The 18,079-nt window shown below is 41.0% G+C and overlaps 2 protein-coding genes across 2 annotated transcripts; both read right to left on the minus strand.

Annotated features, from left to right (window-relative positions):
* Positions 1-11,668: 11,668 nt before the first annotated feature.
* Positions 11,669-14,744, minus strand: LOC138881654 (uncharacterized). The gene is made up of 9 exons (XM_070161899.1): positions 14,427-14,744; positions 14,212-14,292; positions 13,929-14,064; positions 13,765-13,818; positions 13,616-13,683; positions 13,262-13,481; positions 12,813-13,129; positions 12,128-12,527; positions 11,669-11,751 (listed from the first exon to the last, which is right to left on the minus strand). The coding sequence occupies exons 1-9, from the start codon at positions 14,742-14,744 to the stop codon at positions 11,669-11,671; spliced, it is 1,677 nt and encodes a 558-aa protein (XP_070018000.1).
* A 126-nt stretch (positions 14,745-14,870) lies between these two features.
* Positions 14,871-15,555, minus strand: LOC104236712 (uncharacterized). Its single transcript, XM_009790697.2, has 2 exons — positions 15,449-15,555; positions 14,871-15,330 (listed from the first exon to the last, which is right to left on the minus strand). Exons 1-2 carry the CDS (start codon positions 15,553-15,555, stop codon positions 14,871-14,873), a joined length of 567 nt encoding a protein of 188 aa, XP_009788999.2.
* Positions 15,556-18,079: the final 2,524 nt, after the last annotated feature.

Genomic DNA, 18,079 nt, shown 5'->3' on the forward strand with positions numbered 1-18,079 from the left:
CACCACAGCGATACCCAGTAAGTGCCAAGCCTAACCTTGGTCGAGTAGTGACGAAATCAGGTCAGGGCCCTACTGGTTATATATATATAACAAGGAAAAATAAAATTCAAGTAAGCAGTTAAAGTAGGTAAGGCGGTTAAGTCACATAAGCATGCTTTCCTAAGCTAAACAAGAGGCTTCATACACTAGTGTTGCTCAGTTAAGAGAAAACATAGATATTTACTTAATGAAAATGGGGGTTTTCAACAATTAGCACATGTACGCACTCGTCCCCTCGCGTACACAACATTCATATAACGACAGTACCAAAATCCTAAGAGGAGTTCCCCCACACAAGGTTAGGCAAGCCACTTACCTTCAACCAAACCAAAATCAATCCGATATCACGCTCTTGCCATGAGTATCCAACTCCGAGTTGTCCAAATCTAATCAAATCAATAACATAACGTAAATACAACTACAGACAACTAATTTAGCTAATGAAATCGAAGCTAAGGCAAGAAAATAGAAAAACGCCCAAAAATCCTCCCTGGGCCCATTTCTCGAAATCAGGTAAAAGTCACAAATTATGAAAACCCATTCATTCACGAGTCTACACATACCAAATTCACTCAAATCCGAACTAAAATCTCGATCAAAATCCCAAAATTATGCCTAAGAACTTATCTCAATTTACCCCAATTTTTCACCCTAAATCCGAAATTAGATGATGAATTCATGTTTAGATTATGGGATATAATCAAAAAGAAGCTAGGAATCATTACCCACAAATTTCCTCCGAAAATCTCTACAAATTGCGCCTCCTACTGAGCTCTTAATCCAATTTTTGAGTTATGAACTCAAACCCTCGATTTTGGAATTTAAATTCTGCCCAAGTGCGTTCTTCTTCGCGAACACGCGACCACTACCGTGAACGCGATGAACAAAATCCCATTGGCCAAATTTTCCTCTTTCGCGAATGCGATGGTCCACTCGCGAAAGCGTATTTTCAGTCGCCAGGACCTTCGCGAACACGACCCCTTACTTGCGAATGCGTAGAGCAACTTCTTGGGGTCCCCAACTGCTCCGCCTTGCCTCTTTGTGAACACACTCAGCTTCTCGCGTTTGTGATGCTTCCCTTGGCCAGCCTTTGCGAACACGATCTACATTTCACGAACGCGAAGAACAATTGTCTGCAATGGAAAAACCAATGACCCGTTGAGCATCCAAAACACACCCGAGGCCCTCAAATCATACCAAAAACCGCTAAAATCACAAATCACCTTCCAATACAAACTTAATGAACTTAAAATTTCAAAATCCTACAACCGATGCCGAAACTAACCAAACCACATCCGATTGACCCCAAATTTTGCACACTAGTCATATTCAACACTACAGACCTACATCAACTTCCAGAATCAAATTTCGACCCCAATATCAAAAATTCCACTACCGGCCCGAAACTCCATAAAGTCAACTTTTGCCTTTTCAAGCCTAAATGAGCTACGGACCTCCAAAACACAATTCAGACTTGCCCCTAAGCCCAAAATCACTCAATAGAGCTAACGGAACTGAAAGAATTCCATTCCAGAGCCTCTTCACACTGTTCCAACTACTGTCCAAATTCTAAGGCTTAAGCTCTTATTTAGGGAATAAGTGTCCCAAAATACTCCAAAACTCAAAAAGAATCATCCCGACAAATCAAAATAGTAGAAATAGACACGGGAAAAGCAGTTAATAGGGGATCGATGCTCTAACTCTCGAAACGATCGGCCGTGTTGTTACATCCTCCACCACTTAAAACATTCGTTCGTCCTCGAACGAGCATAGAGACATACTTGAAGTGGTGAAAAGATGAGGGTAACAGCTTCGCATATCCTGCTCGGTCTCCTAAGTCGCCTCCTCGACCGACTGACCCCGTCACTAAACCTTTACTGATGCAATACTCTTTGACCTCAACTTTCGAACCTGCCTATCTAATATAGCCACTGACTCCTCAACATAAGATAGATCCTTGTCCACCTGGACTAAACTAAAATCCAACACGTGCGATGGATCATCGTGATACCTTTGGAGCATCGAAACATGAAATACCGGATGAACTCCTACCAAGCTGGGAGGTAAGGAAAGCTCATATGCAACCTCCCCAACATGTCGCAGCACCTCAAAGGGACCAATAAAGCTTGGGTTTAATTTGCCCTTCTTCCCAAATCTCATCACGCCCTTCATAGGTGAAATCCGAAGCAAGACCCACTCTCCAACCATATAGGAAACATCACGAATCTTCTAGTCTGCATAACTCTTCTGTCTAGACTGGGTTGTGCGGAGTCTATCCTGAATCACTTTAACCTTCTAAGCAAGGCGTCCTGAACCAAGTTTGTGCCCAATAATCTGGCCTCACCTGGCTCGAACCAACCCACCGGGGAGCTACACAACCTACCATACAGAGCCTCATACAGTGCCATCTGAATGCTGGACTAATAACTGTTGTTGTAGGCAAACTCCGCTAATGGCAAGAACTGATTCCAAGAACCTCCAAACTCCATCACATACACACAAAGCATATCCTCAAGAATCTAAATAGTGCGCTCGGACTATCCGTCCGTCTAGGGGTGAAATGCTGTGCTCAACTCCACCCGAGTACCCAACTCATGCTATACGGCCCTCCAAGGCCATAATATGAACTGAGTACCTCTATCTGAAATGATGGAAATTGGAATACCATGCAGAAGAACAATCTCCTGGATATAAATCTCCACCAACCGCTTTGAAGAATAGGTGGTACACACAAGAATGAAGTGCGCAGACTTGGTCAGCCAATCCATAATCACCCAATTGGCATCGAACTTTCTCAAAGTCTGTGGGAGTCTAACTATGAAGTCCATGGTGATCCGCTCCCACTTCCACTCCGGAATCTCTATCTGCTGAAGTAAGCCACCCGCTCTTTGGTGCTTATACTTCACTCGCTGACAATTGAGGCACCGAGATACAAATCCAACTATATCTTTCTTCATCCTCCTCCACCAATAGTACTGCCTCAAATCCTAGTACATCTTCGCGGCACCCGGATGGATGGAATACCGCGAACTGTGGGCCTCTTCTAGAATCAACTCCCGAAGCCCATCAACATTGGGTACACAAACCCGACCCTACATCCTCATTACCCCTTTATCACCAATGGTCATATCTCTGGCATCACCATGAAAAACCTTGTCCTTGAGGACAAGCAAAAGTCATCATACTAATGCTCTCTAATACGATCAAACAATAAAGACCGAGAAACCACACAAGCTCGGACCCGACTAGGCTCCGAAATATCCAACCTCACAAACTGGCTAGCAAAGTCCTGAACATCCATCGCTATGGGCCTCTCTGCTGCTGGTAGATAAGCTAAACTCCCCAAAACTCTCTGCCGTGCGACTCAAAGCATCGACCACCACATTGGCCTTTCCCGAATGGTACAATATAGTTGATGTCATAGTCCTTAAGCAGCTCTAACCACCTCCTCTGATGCAAATGAAGGTCCTTCTTCTTGAATAGATGCTACAAACTTCGGTAATCAGTATAGATCTTACAAGGAACACCATACAAATAATGACGATAGATCTTCAAAGCATGGACAATAGCAGCTAACTCGAGATCATGGACATGATAATTCTTCTCATGCACTTTCAACTGTCGGGACGCATAGGCAATCACCCTACCGTCCTGCATCAATACCGCCCAAGGCCAATCTTCGAGGCATCATAATAGACGGTATAGGACCCCGAACCTGGAGGCAATATAAATACCGAGGCTATAGTCAAAGCTGTCTTGAGATTCTGAAAGCTCTTCTTACACTCTTCCATCCATCCACCTAAACGGAGTAGCCTTCTGGGTCAGCTTGGTCATGGGTGCTGCAATAGATGAAAATCCCTCAATAAATCGACGGTAATAACCTGCCAAGCCAAGAAAACTATAGATCTTTGTAACTAAGGATGGTCTGGGACAACTCTGCACTGCTTCCACTTTCTTTGGATCTACCTTGATCCCTTCACTCGATACCACATGACCCAAGAACGCCACAGAATCCAACCAGAACTCAAATTTTGAGATCTTTGCATATGATTTCTTTTCTCTCAAAGTCTTAAGCACTGTCCTCAGGTGTTGCTCATGATCTTCCTAACTCCGGGAGTATACCAGAATGTCATCAATAAATACAATGACGAACAAGTCAAGATATGGTCGGAATACACTGTGCATCAAATGCATAAATGCTACTAGGGCATTTGTCAGCCCAAATGACATAACAAAGAACTCGTAATGACCATACCGTGTCCTAAAAGCAGTCTTTAGGATATCTAGCTTTCGAGTCTTCAACTGATGATATCCTGAACGCAAGTCAATCTTAGAAAACACTCGAGCACCCTATAACTGGTCAAACAGATCATCAATACGAGACAAAGGATACCGGTTCTTCACCATAACTTTGTTCAACTGGAGATAATCAATGTTATTACTCATAGAACCATCCTCTTTCTTCACAAATAAGATAGGAGCACCCAAGGAGACACACTAGGCCGAATAAAGCCCTTATTAAGAAATTCCTAAAACTGCTCCTTCAACTCCTTCAACTTAGGAGGAGACATACGATAAGGAGGAATAGAAATGGGCTGAGTGCCTGACAACAAATCAATGCCAAAATCAATATCTCTGTCGGGTGGCATACCCGGAAGATCAGCTGGAAACACATCAGGAAAGTCCCTCACTACTGGGACTGAATCAACTACAGGGGTATCAATACTGACATCTCTCACATAGGCTAGATACGCATCACACCCCTTCTCAACCATTCGCTGAGCCTTAAGAAGTGAAATAACTCTACTGGTAGTGTGACCTAAAGTACCCCTCCACCCTACTCGCAGTACACCTGGCATAACCAGCATCACGATTTTGGCATGATAATCAAGAATAGCATAATGGGGCGGCAACCAGTCCATGCCCAAGATAATATCAAAATCTACAATGCTGAGCAATAATAAATCGCCTTTGGTCTCAAAACCACTAAGAGCAATCAAACACGATTGATAAACGTGGTCTACAATAAGAGAATCTCCCGTATGAGCAGAATCATAAACAAGGGAACTTAAGGAATCCAAAGATACACCTAAATGCGGGGCAAAATAAGAGGATACATAAGAATAAATGGAGCCTGGATCGAATAGAACCGATGCATCTCTATGATAGACTGGAACAACACCTATGATGACAGAATCGGAGGCAACAGTCTCAGTACGGGCAGGAGGGGCATAGTATCTGGCCTATTCTCCCCCTCTAGGACGACCCCTACCACCCCGACCTCTACCTCAAGCTGGATGAGCAGGTGGGGTGGCAGCTGGTGCTGCAATCATAGCATGAGGACCTGGTGGAGCATGCTGTGGCTGAGAAGGCTGTGAAACTGCACACCTCATATGTCTAGGGAAATCCCTTACCATATGGCATGTGTCGCCACACTCAAAATAAGCTCTGGGAGGGCGTGGTGGATGTGACTGGCTTAGGCCAGGTCTGCTGGACTGACCACTGAAAGCACCTTGTGCAAGAGCCGCACTAGATACTGGAGGTGCATAATAAGGCTCCTGAGGTCTATGAGGAGCTGGAATACCACTGGCTGCTGGAAGAGCTGAATGAACAGGGCGACTCATATAACCCCTATCATGACGAACTGCAGCTGGAGCACGAGCACCAGAATAATAGACCGACTCTCGAGACCTCTTGGCCTCTCTCTCCTCTCTATCCCGAGCAAGCATGACCTCTACTCTCCTAGCAATGCTCACCACCTGCTGATAAGTAACATCCATCTCTAACTCTCGGGCCATGCTAGACTTGATGCTTGGAATGAGTCCCTCAATAAACCAGCGAACTCTCTTACAAACTGTAGAAACCAAGGCCAGTGCATGTCTAGCCAAGTTGGTGAAACAGACAGCATACTCCAAAATAGTCATAGTACCCTGGCCCAAATACTCAAACTCTGCGCACCATGCGTCCTTGAGGCTCTGAGGAACATACTCCCTCAAGAACATAACTGAAAACTGGGTCCATGTAAGGGAAGCTGCCTCAGCCGGACTATCAACTCAAAAGTATGCCACCACTGATAGGCTGCTCCTCGAAGCTGGAAGGCAGTGAAAGAAACTCCACTGATCCCGATATACCCATAGTGTGGAGGATACGGTATCACTCCTCCAGAAATCCCAGAGCATCATCTCATGCTAAACTACTGAATGTAGGAGGCTTATACTTCTTGAACCTCTCAAGCCTTCGCTGCTCATTCTTTGAAGCTGCTGCCCTATCCTCGGGCTGGACTGGGGCTACAGGCGGTACCAGTATAACCTCTGGGATCTGATCAACCTGAACTCGCTGCTCTAAAGTGCAGGCAGCGAGAGTCTGTACGCCTCCCCTGGCCTGAGATGTGTGTGTAGTAAGGGGGATCAACCCTGCCTGAGCTAGAGTGGTGTACATGCTCATGAACTGCCCAAGGGTCTCCTGGAGAGCTGGAGTAGTAGTAGCAGTAGGCGTATCAGGTGCCTGGGCTCTGGCTGGAGCTGCTAGTGGCTCGTCTATAGTAGCTCGGGTGCTCTGGCTGAACCGCGTGCGCGTCCTCGGCCTCTACCCGGCCCCGACCTCTGGTGGCTTTAGCAGGGGGCGCGGGTGCCTGGTCATCCCCAGTAGCACGTGTCCTCGCCATCTGTGAGAGCATAGAAGATAGAGTTTTATAATTTTGAAATCAATAATCTCGCACAAAAGGAATCAAATGAAGTGAAATTTTCCTAACAGTTACATAGCCTCTCGAAGATAAGTACAAACGTCCCCATATCGATCCGCGAGACTCTAATAAACTGGCTTGTGATTCATGACTCCTATGAACCTAGAGCTCTAATACCAACTGTCATGACCCAAGTTCTCCCTCCGTAACTGTCGTGATGGTACCTAGTCTCTACGACTAGGTAAGCCTAACACTTCGTGGAAAAAGGAAATTAAAAGTACAAACTAGACATCTAATAGGTAAATATAGATAAAGTGTTTAAAATACTGCTCGGTATACACAATAATAACAATCTCGAACAATAATAACACTTCCAAAACCCAGAATCTCATGAATCACATGCTAAGAAAAATACATAAGGTTTCTAACTCCAGAAGTCTAATAACAAAGGAAATACAGGGGAAAACCTATAACTGAAGGAAGAACAGAGAGGGACTTCTAGGGCTGCGAACGCGGCAGATATACCTTGAAGTCTCTGAATCGCCTCGGCTCACGGATAGTATGGCTGAGCAGAGGTACCTGGATCTGCACACGAAATACATGTGCAAGAAAGGGCAAGAGTACACCACAATAGTACCCAGTAAGTGCCAAGCCTAACCTCGATCTAGTAGTGATGAGATCAGGTCAGGGCCCTACTGGTTATATATATGTAACAAGGAAAAATAATGTGAAATGAGACAGTGTAATTTAATGCTAATAGTCAATAAAGATGAAATCACAGAAAGAAATAACTCAATACACAGAGATAGCAATAGGGGATCTCCCAGGATAACATCCCGTAGTCCCAAACGTAAATGTGTGGAGGATCTCCTGGGATATCGTCCCTAGTCCAAATCATAAATATACATGGGGATCTCCTGGAATACCGATCCATAATCCCAAAGTAAACATGTAGGGGTATCTCCCGGAATACTGATCCGTAGTCCCAAAGTAAATACACAACAGTCTCAAGAAAGAATTCTACAATTTCTATTCAAGTTCGTATAAGGAAAACATGAAATTTCTACTCTAAACATGCTATAGTAAATCCAAGTAAGCAGTTAAAGTAGGTGAGGCAGTCAAGTCACATAAGCATGCTTTCCTAAGCTAAATAGGAAGCTTCATATATTAGTGTTGCTTAGTTAAGAGAAAACAAAGATATTTACTTAATGAAAATAGGGTTTTTCAATAATTAGCACATGTACACACTCGTCACCTCACGTACACAACATTCATATAACAACAGTACCAAAATCCTAAAGGGAGTTCCTCCACTCAAGGTTAGGCAAGCCACTTACCTCGAACCAGCTCAAAATCAATCCAATATCACGCTCTTTCCACGAGTGTCCAACTCCGACTTGCCCAAATCTAATCAAATCAATATCATAATGTAAATACAACTACGAACAACTAATTTAGCTAATGAAATCAAAGCTAAGGCAAGAAAATAGAAAAACGCCCAAAAATCCTCCCCGGGTCCACGTCTTGGAATCGGGTAAAAGTCACAAATTATGAACACCCATTCACTCACGAGTCTATCCATACCAAATTCACTCAAATCTGATACCAAATTCTCAATCAAAATCTCAAAATTAGGCCTAAGAACTTTTCTCAATTTCCCCCAATTTTTCACCCTAAATCTGAAATTAGATGATGAATTCATGTTTATATTAATGGAATATAATCAAAGAGGAGCTAAGAATCATTACCCACAAACTTCCTCCGAAAATCTCTCCAAATTTTGCCTCCTACTGAGCTCTCAATCAAATTTTTGAGTTATGAACTAAAACCCTAGATTTTGGAATTTAAATTTTGCCCTGATGCGTTATTCTTTGCGAATGCGAGACCGCTATTGCAAACTCTATGAACAAAATCCCACTGTCCAAATTTTCCTCTTTCACGAACACGATGGTCCACTCGCGAAGGTGTAGCTTCAGCTGCCAGGACCTTCTCGAACGCGACCCTTTACTCGCGAACGCGTAGAGCAACTTCCTGGGGTCCCCAGCTGCTCCACCTTTCCTCTTCGTGAACAACTCAGCTCCTCGCGTTCGCGATGCTTCCCCTGGCCAGCCTTCGCGAACGCGATCTACCCTTCTGAACAGAAAAACCAGAAAATCTGCTATCCTTCTAAGTCCAAAAATGACCCGTTGAGCATCCGAAATACACCCAAGGCCCCCGAGACCTCAACCAAACATACCAAACAATCCCAAAACACCATGAGAACTTAGTCGAGCCCTCAATTCACACCAAACAATGCTAAAATCACGAATCACCCTCCAATCCAACTTAATGAACTTGAAATTTCATAATCCTACAACCGATGCTGAAACCAACCAAACCACTTCCAATTGACCCCAATTTTTGCACACAAGTCATATTCAACACTACAGACCTATTCCAACTTCCAAAATCAGATTCCGACCCCAATATCAAAAATTTCACTACTGGCCCGAAACTCCAAAAATTCAACTTTCTCTATTTCAAGCCTAAATGAGCTACAGACCTCCAAAATACAATCCGGACATGCCTCTAAGCCCAAAATCACTCAACGGAGCTAAGGAACCGATATAATTCTATTCCGGAGCCGTCTTCACACTGTTTCGACTACGGTCCAAATTCTAAGGCTTAAGCTCTCATTTAGGGACTAAGTGTCCCAAAATACTCCGAAACTCAAACGAATCATCCCGGCAAATCAAAATAGCAGAAATAAACACGCAAAAAGCAGTTAATAGGGGATCAGGTCTCTAACTCTCGAAACGACAGGCCGGATCGTTACCTTTTCGCAACAACCATAAAGATTTTTCAATTTCAAGATCGTATTCGACTAGTTCTCTAGAAGAGGAACGAGTCATACACTTTCTAAAATTTCTGCAAAAAAGCTAAAGTAATTGGACAATAAAAATGATCTCAAATTAGTAGTAAAACAATTAATCTGTAGTAGACTTCAGCCAATCCCTGGCGACGACGCCAAAAATTTGACGAGTGTTTAACGTATATTAAATTTTAACTCGTACTCTGTCAAATAATAGTATCGAAAGATGTCAAACCCACAAAGATTGGTTTATCTATTCTACAGGCGTTTCTTGTTTTAATTACGATTTGAGAAAATCAGAAAGAGCTGAGTTGTGAATTAACTAAAAAAAATGCATAAATAGAGCAAATAGAAATATTTTGTTTTTCACAAATAGAATAAAAAGGTGTTGGGATCCTGACTTCACTTAATATTTTTATTTTATAGTAGATATATTTTCTTCAATTTTTATTTCTCAGAAATGTATAAATGCCTCTCACGATTACATTTAAATATTATTACTATAGATGAACAATTAATTGTACTCCTCCTGATTATACAAATTCATCATTAAAATAGTAATATTAAAGGACCAGAAATATATACTTGAACTAAAACATGCTCTTTTAGTAAGTCCCTTTCGGTTACCCTACGTGTTATAATTGATTATTACAGTATTCGCCTCTTTTGATTACGAATAAGTGTAGAATCAATTTTAACATATAAGAGCTAGATGTTACTAAATAAAAGTTAATATCTATCTATAGAAACATTAACTATATTACTTCTTTTGCCTCTTTCGATTACATAGTTAGTAAGAAGTTAATATATGGTGCGAAATAGATAGATGTTAACAAATTAAATAACACCTAACTACAAAGCAGATAAAGTTTAAATGAAAAGCTTCAACTCAAACATATGAAATTGAGGAATAATATCTACTATTATATAGAAATATTAAGGTCCGTCATTCTCCCAACACAAGAAAGTTACTCCACACTAAAGTTAATAATAACAACGAAAATCTTCTTATCCTATCAAATAAGAAAATGGAAAGAAATATTCAAGAAGAATAATTCCCCTATTTAATTAAAAGTAGGAACTAGAATAATGTCCAAACACTGAATAACTGATGAAATTGAAGAAGAGAAACTTCTGAAAATGGAAAACAACTGTAATTATGAGCCTCCTCCTCTGTTCCAAGCAGTTCAAAAGGGTTATATTTATAGCTTTTCTTTCTCACAAGCCTTGTAAAGATAAACTTAAAATAAAAGATATCCTTCGTTTCCTTTTTAGCATACGACACTTTGGTTCCATGGAACCTATACTTTGGTAATTGTTTTCTTTTCCAACTTGGCAAGTTGGAAAACCATGATCATCGAGGTGATATTACAAAGGGGGGAAGACTACCATGTGCACTTTAATTCCTTTCAACTTCTTCCTTTTTTTAATTATTTTTTTAAAATTTTTTGAAAGGAAATATACCACTAGACATGCTGCCTAGTGCCTAATATATAAATAAAATCTCAAAATGGGTCCAAATCTTACAAGATGTCCAAATCAAAATAGAAGTTGCATGAAGCTACTAGCTACTAAAAAGATAGAAAAGCTAAAATCTAACAAACTAGCTATTGCAACATTATCCGCTGAATGCTTCGTTCTCCTGTCAGTGTATGTGAATCCAATTACCCGTGACAAATACCAAGCAATACCTATCAAGCTCTCACCAGGCGCCAGGGTATGTAGTCCATAGGCTAAATTGAATTCCAAACATCTCCACCACAGAATTGAAGCCATCATAGTCTTCCAATCATTAGTGTTGCTACAATATGATATCCATAGGCAGTGTACTGACTCTATCCAAGTATAAATCATGTGGTCGATCATCAATATTATCATGTAAAAGAGCCTGGCTACACCTGTATTGAAGCTGGGTTTAGGCAGGCTTTGCAAGGCAAAAGCCAGGCTGGGGCTGGCTTTAGGCTGGCTTTGCAAGGCAAAAGCCAGGACAGGGCTGGCGTTTAAGCTGGCGACGCCAGGGTATCATCAGGCTTTAGCCTGGCGCCGCCAGGCCTGTGGAGCTGGGTGATTTTATGATCTTGTAAGCTCAGATCCTACTATTCCTGAACCTTTAATGTAGAAGTCATTATAAACATTGCTAAACCATCCTTATATTGAGCATGAAGACATGCTAATACCACTGAGAAATGATTCAACAATCTCCAGAAATTTCACATAACAGATTCAATCTTTTCCTTAACATTTGAACATATCAAAAGTAGAATAAATTTTACCATCCAATACATGCTTATGATATTGGCCCTGTACACATCAAAGCACCCCCAGAATGAGCATGTGACCATGCTAATACCACTGGAAAGTACCTTAATAGCATACAGAATGAGACATAAAAGAAACACGCAAGTGTGTGCCGATTCCAATCCCGGGAAGCCATCAGTTTGAGGCTCTTCTCTTTGCTATTCTAACCCTAAGGTTAGGAGTTTGAGACTTGTCTAAATTAATCAACCTCCTCCCTGCACTAGGCAGTTTAGAGAATGAGTGAAACTCATATGTACCTGCAAAAGAAAACACAATGTTAGCTATAAAATCCGCCACTGAGTTGCCTTCTCTAAACACATGTTGAAAGATCACATTGAAGTTGCCCTTCTCTATAATTTTCTTCACATCATTTGCAACTACCCAAGGAGGATCCCATTCCCCTTCTATCACTTTCTTCATCACTAATGAATCAGTCTCCAATATGAGAGGGTGAAGATCATGCTCCACACAGGATTCCAATCCTTGAAGAATAGCCTTAGCTTCAATCACCCCATTAATTGTCATCCCCAGGTATACTGCCCTTACATATAACATATCACCTTCATCATTCCTCACACAAAAGCCTAATGAGCTAGGACCAAGATTACCTTTTGAGGATCTATCAGTATTGCATTTGTACCAACCATGAAAAGGAAGCTGCCATGTTACTCTTGTAGTGATCAATATAGTTTTATATCCTTCAAAATATTGAATTATGTTTGGCCATAACAATGGAATATTAGGCATCCAATTATACCTCATCCTTGCCAGTTGATGCAATGTCCTATTGATGTCATGAATCACCCTATTTTTGGACACTGAACCCCCATGTTTACCTGCATTTCTTCTCTTCCAAAGTTCCTAAGTGATGATAGTTTGTACTGCTTGAAACAATGGCATTAACTTTGGAAACCATTGAGCATACCACAAATGTCTTATAACCTGCTTCAATTGAATCAATGACACATTAATTGCAGCAGCCCCCATGAACAAGTTCCATACTTTAGAGGCAGTAGGACTTGGGACAAATATATGCTCAATAGATTCCTCTTGGGGCTGCTGACAACACCAACACCTAAACATCACCATTTGCCCTTGCCTCCTCCACATGTCATCACTGGCTATTTTCCGCATCCACAATATCCACAAGAAGAAGGATATCTTGAATGGTAAACCTTTAATCCACATTAACTTGAATTCCTGATTAGGATTAGTCATATGCCTTAATATTTGCCAAGCACTGCTAACACTGAACTTGTCTGAAGGAGTTGGCATCTAGTACAACTTATCCCAGTATCCCTCACTGCCTTCATAATGCACATTTAGCCTTATATGTTCTGCAATTTCCTCATTGAAGGTTTGATCTAGCAGCTGATCATCTCATGTTTTACCTTGCCCTAATTCTGCCACATCCTGAATATCTTTATTGATTGGAAAGTCTTCAGGTAATATGTGATAAAGTGCACCCAATCCAGTCCAATTTTCATGCCAAATATTACTTGTTCCACTCTTCAATTTCCATAGGATCTCATGTTCTACTTCTTCCCTAGCATTCAACATTTGTCTCCAAACATGAGACCCCCATCTAAACTGCACCACCATTGGTATCTCCTTCTTGCAATACTTATTCCACATGAAATTAGACCATAAAGATTTCGTGGTCCTAAGCCTCCACCATAGTTTAGCAAACAATTCCCTTGACACATCATGTAAGGACCTAAAACCTAGGCCCCCTTTCTCTTTACGAAGGCAAAGATTTTGTCGTGAGGCCTAATGTCTGCTTCTCCATTCTTCTTTTGTGCTCTAAAAGAACCTAGCAAAAATCTTATGAAGATGCTCCAGGATATTTTTTGGTGGAAAAATCTTCTCCATCTTAACATATGGACTGGCATACCTTGCAACACACTAGAAATGAGTGTTGCTTTTCCTCCAAATGACAGCATCTTTCCTTTCCATGAATGCAATTTAGCCTTTACTTTCTTGATAAGATCCTCATGATATTCCTTCCTCTTTCTAGTGTAGAAAATAGGACACTTAGATATGTGAAGGGGAATTTACCTCTTGCAAATCCTGTAATAGCTCCAACCGCCTGACACAATCCATTAGGAATCTTTGAATACATGTAGTATGAACTCTTATCTTTGTTGATCATCTGGCTTGATATCTTCTCATAGTTCCCCAACACTGCGATAATCTTGCTTAAGGATGGAGGATGAGCAGAAGCAAAGATTACAGTATCATCAGCATATGCCAAGTGGTTTAAAGGATCAGATCACTTAAGCATTCCAAATCCCACAAATGACATGTCTTCAAATAGCTTATTCAAAGATCTGGAAAGTACCTCAGCTGATAGAATGAACAATGTTGGTGATAGAGGATCCCCTTGCTTGACACCCCTTGTAGACTTAAAGAACCTTGAGGACTACCCATTCATCAATACTGATTACCAGTTATTTTACACCAAGTTCCACACCATGTTGATGAAGTGCTCAGAAAATCCCATCTTCCTTAGTACATGCAATAAGTACTTCCATGAAACCCTATCATAGGCCTTACCATATCAAACTTGATCACTACATTAACTGGGTTTCTCCTTAACTTTATGTCAGTTACAATTTCTTGAGTCAATAAGATGATCTCAAATATACTCGTACCCTTCACAAATCCGGAATGATTAGGAGATATTAGAGAAGGCAAAAAATTTTCCAATCTATCATGTAACACCCTAGACAAAACCTTGTTAATGAAATTGCTCAAGCTAATAGGTCTTAAGTCAGAAAAGGTCTCAACTCTAGGTTTCTTAGGCAGCAACACTAGATTGGTGTGAGTGATGGATTTAGGCAGTGCAGCTCCTCCATAGAAGTGTAGCACCATGTTGTGTATATCAACACCAATAACATCCCAACATGTTTGATAAAACAGGCCAGTGAATCCATCTGGACCACTAGCACTCTCCCCACTAAGCTCAAAAACTGTTGTCCTTACCTCTTTAATTGTTGGCTATCTGCTAAGTTCCAAATTCCGTTCCATAGTGACCATCGAAGGTACATTATTGAGCAAGGAAAAGTCAGATATATCTCCTTCATTTGTGAACTGTTTTTGATAGAAGTCCACTGCAGTTATAGCTAATTGCTCCTGGTCTTCAATCCATACCCCACTTCTACTTTTGATCCTATTCAGTTGCAATTTCTTTCTTTTGCCATTGAAATGATTGTGAAAGAAAATTGTATTCCTATCTCCTTCAGCAAACCAAGTCATCCCAGCTTTTTGCTTCCAATACTGCTCCTCAATACTCAAATATTTCTTCAAGTCAGATTGAGCCTTTTGAAGCACAATCCTGTTCTCAGTTTTAGGCTCTTCTTCAAAAAACATCTCTTTCACCATAACAATGTCCTCCAAAATAAGCCAACAGCTTGAAGATATCACCAAATGTTCCCCTACTCCATTTTGACATTGCTGCCTTCACCCACTTGAGCTTCTGCTTAAACATCAAAAATGGATCCCTTATGAAATTAGCTTCCCAATTCTGACTCACCACATCCATAAATATAGCATGTTTAGTCCAAAAGTTCAAGAACCTGAAAGTCTTGACAAAATTGGTGGTTTGCTCCCCACATGTCATTAACAATGGTGTATGATCTGATCCAGTTCTGATTAGATGTTCAACTTCAATAGTTGGCAACATGTTCTAAAATGGCAAATTCACAAAGATCCTATCCAATATTTTGAATATACACACAACATTGGATATCCCATTTCACCCTGTAAATGGACTTCCTTTGTATCCTTGCTCAAACAAACCACAAGAGTTTACACAAAATGCAAAATCCTCATATTTAGGAGGGTGTACTAGTAGTCCTCTTGTTTTCTCTTCTTCATGCAATATCACATTGAAATCCCCTCCTACCAACCATTCCAATTTCATATCACTTGCTAAGTAATACAAGTGATCCCACAATTCCAACCTCTCCATTGCTGAACATTTTGCATAAACAAATGTCATCATCATGTGCTGCCCCTGTTCATGGTGAAGCACTCTCACAGTCACCTGTTGCTCAGTATCCTCCCCTAATTCCCATTCCACCATTGCATCAAAGAACAACCATATTTGCCCATTAATATTTGCATAAGCAGTTTCCATATTCAACCTTCTTCTATATCTATCAATGAGTCTCTTCTTTTGAAAAGGCTCCATTAATGCAACTACACAAAAGTTATGCTCCCTATTCATGTTGATCACCCTAGGAAAGGCCTTGTCACGATACCAAATCGGACCCGGTCATGATGACGCCTCTCGTGAAGACAAGGCCAGCCGACACAATCTGCAAGTTCATTTCAAAAGTTTTAATAAGCCAATTTAAGCCCTTTTAGTTAATTAGGTATTGCATAATGCACATTTAAAAGAACCGTGCAGAAATAGATACAACCTGACATCGGGGTGTCACAAGTCACGATCATCTACTAAGGTCTAAAATACAACAGAATTTCTGTAAATGTACTAAATACAGTCTAATGACATCAAAGGGAGAAAATCAGTGCTACGAACATCGGGCAGTTACCTTGCTAAACTCCAAAGACTCTGCCTCTGATCAACCAATACCTACTACCGGGTGCAGAAAGACCTGAATCTGCACACAAGGTGCATGAAGTAAAGTGAGTACTCCAACTCAGTGAGTAATAATCATAAGTAACGACTGAGTGATAGGAAATCACAAAAAGTACACCAACATGCTGTATAGAAGTAGTACAAAACTAGTAAGAAAGCAATGAAGCTATAAAATCTCTTAAAGCATCTTATTTCAGTTTAAATTTCTTTAAAAATGACGTTTCAACAATTAAGCAATTGATTGCAAAGCAATTAGAACAGATAAGTACAAAAATCCCCCCTCGGGCACAAATACACAATTAAATAGGTAAATGCCAGACAAATAAGACAGATAAGCACATAAAGGATCGCCCCTCGGGCACAATGTCAACAATACCAGCCCCTCGGGCTATATCTAACATCACCATAGGTACCCGCGCTCACTGGGGGTGTGCAGACTGCTGGAGGGGCCCCTTACGCCCCAAGCACAATATCAAGCCATCTCGTGGCATCATCACTAGGCTCTCGACCTCATATCAACAAGCCACCTCGTGGCGTACAAATCTCAGGTCCTCAGCCTCATAATCATAATCAGTGCATCACCGCTATGGCGTGCATCCCGACCCAAAAGTATCCTCACAGCACAGGCCCTCGGCCTTACTTAGTCAAAATCACATAAGACACTCAGGCAATAGTAAAACATGATGCTCAGCCCAAAATATTATTTATAATATCATGTAGTATGTTAAAATAGAGTAAACATGGCTGAGTTATGAAAATAGTAAATTATAGCATGACTGAGTACAAGTATAAAGTCAAAAATAGTGAGGAAATACCAATAACAATCCCCTAAGGGTTCAAATGGTTGGCACGAGGCCCAAATATGGCATTCAGCCCAAAACATGATGTTCACAAATAGATTTAAGTCAAATACGCGGTAAAATAGTCATTTGAGATGGACTAAGTCACAATCCCCAACAGTACACGACCCCACGCTCATCATCAAGCGTGTGAGTCACCTCAATATAGCACAATGATGTGCAAATTCAGGGTTTCATACCCTCAGAACATCATTTACAATCATCACTCACCTCGATCCGGTCCAAATTGTAGCCCGCAATGCATTTGCCCTTACGAATCGACCTCCGGATGCTTCAAATCTGGCCACAATCGGTACATAACCATTAAAATATGCTAAGGGAACAAAGCCCACTCGAAAATATCCCATTTACATAAAAAATCCCAAAATTGCTCAAACCCGACCCCCGGGCCCATGTCTCGGAATCCGACAAAATTAACATCAATGGAATCCTCATCCTCTCACGAGTCTATACATACCAAGAACATCAAAATAGGATCTCAATTGCCCCCCTCAAATTTCCAATTTACACTCTCCAAATTCAAGCCCTAATTCTCCAATTTTAGGCTTTAATTTCCACATATTTCATGATTAAACAATTAAGAATCAACATAGGATCGAGTATGGAGTTCAAAAATCTTACCTCCAAGTGTTTTCCTTCAATTCCCTCTTCAATCTTTCTCAAAAGCTCCAAAAATTGCTCAACAATGGAGAAAATAGACCAAAAATCGCGAAACTCACTCTTTAAACATTCTGCCCCAGGTA

This window comes from Nicotiana sylvestris, chromosome 11 (assembly GCF_000393655.2).
Source record: "Nicotiana sylvestris chromosome 11, ASM39365v2, whole genome shotgun sequence".
NCBI classification, from domain to species: Eukaryota; Viridiplantae; Streptophyta; class Magnoliopsida; order Solanales; family Solanaceae; genus Nicotiana; species Nicotiana sylvestris.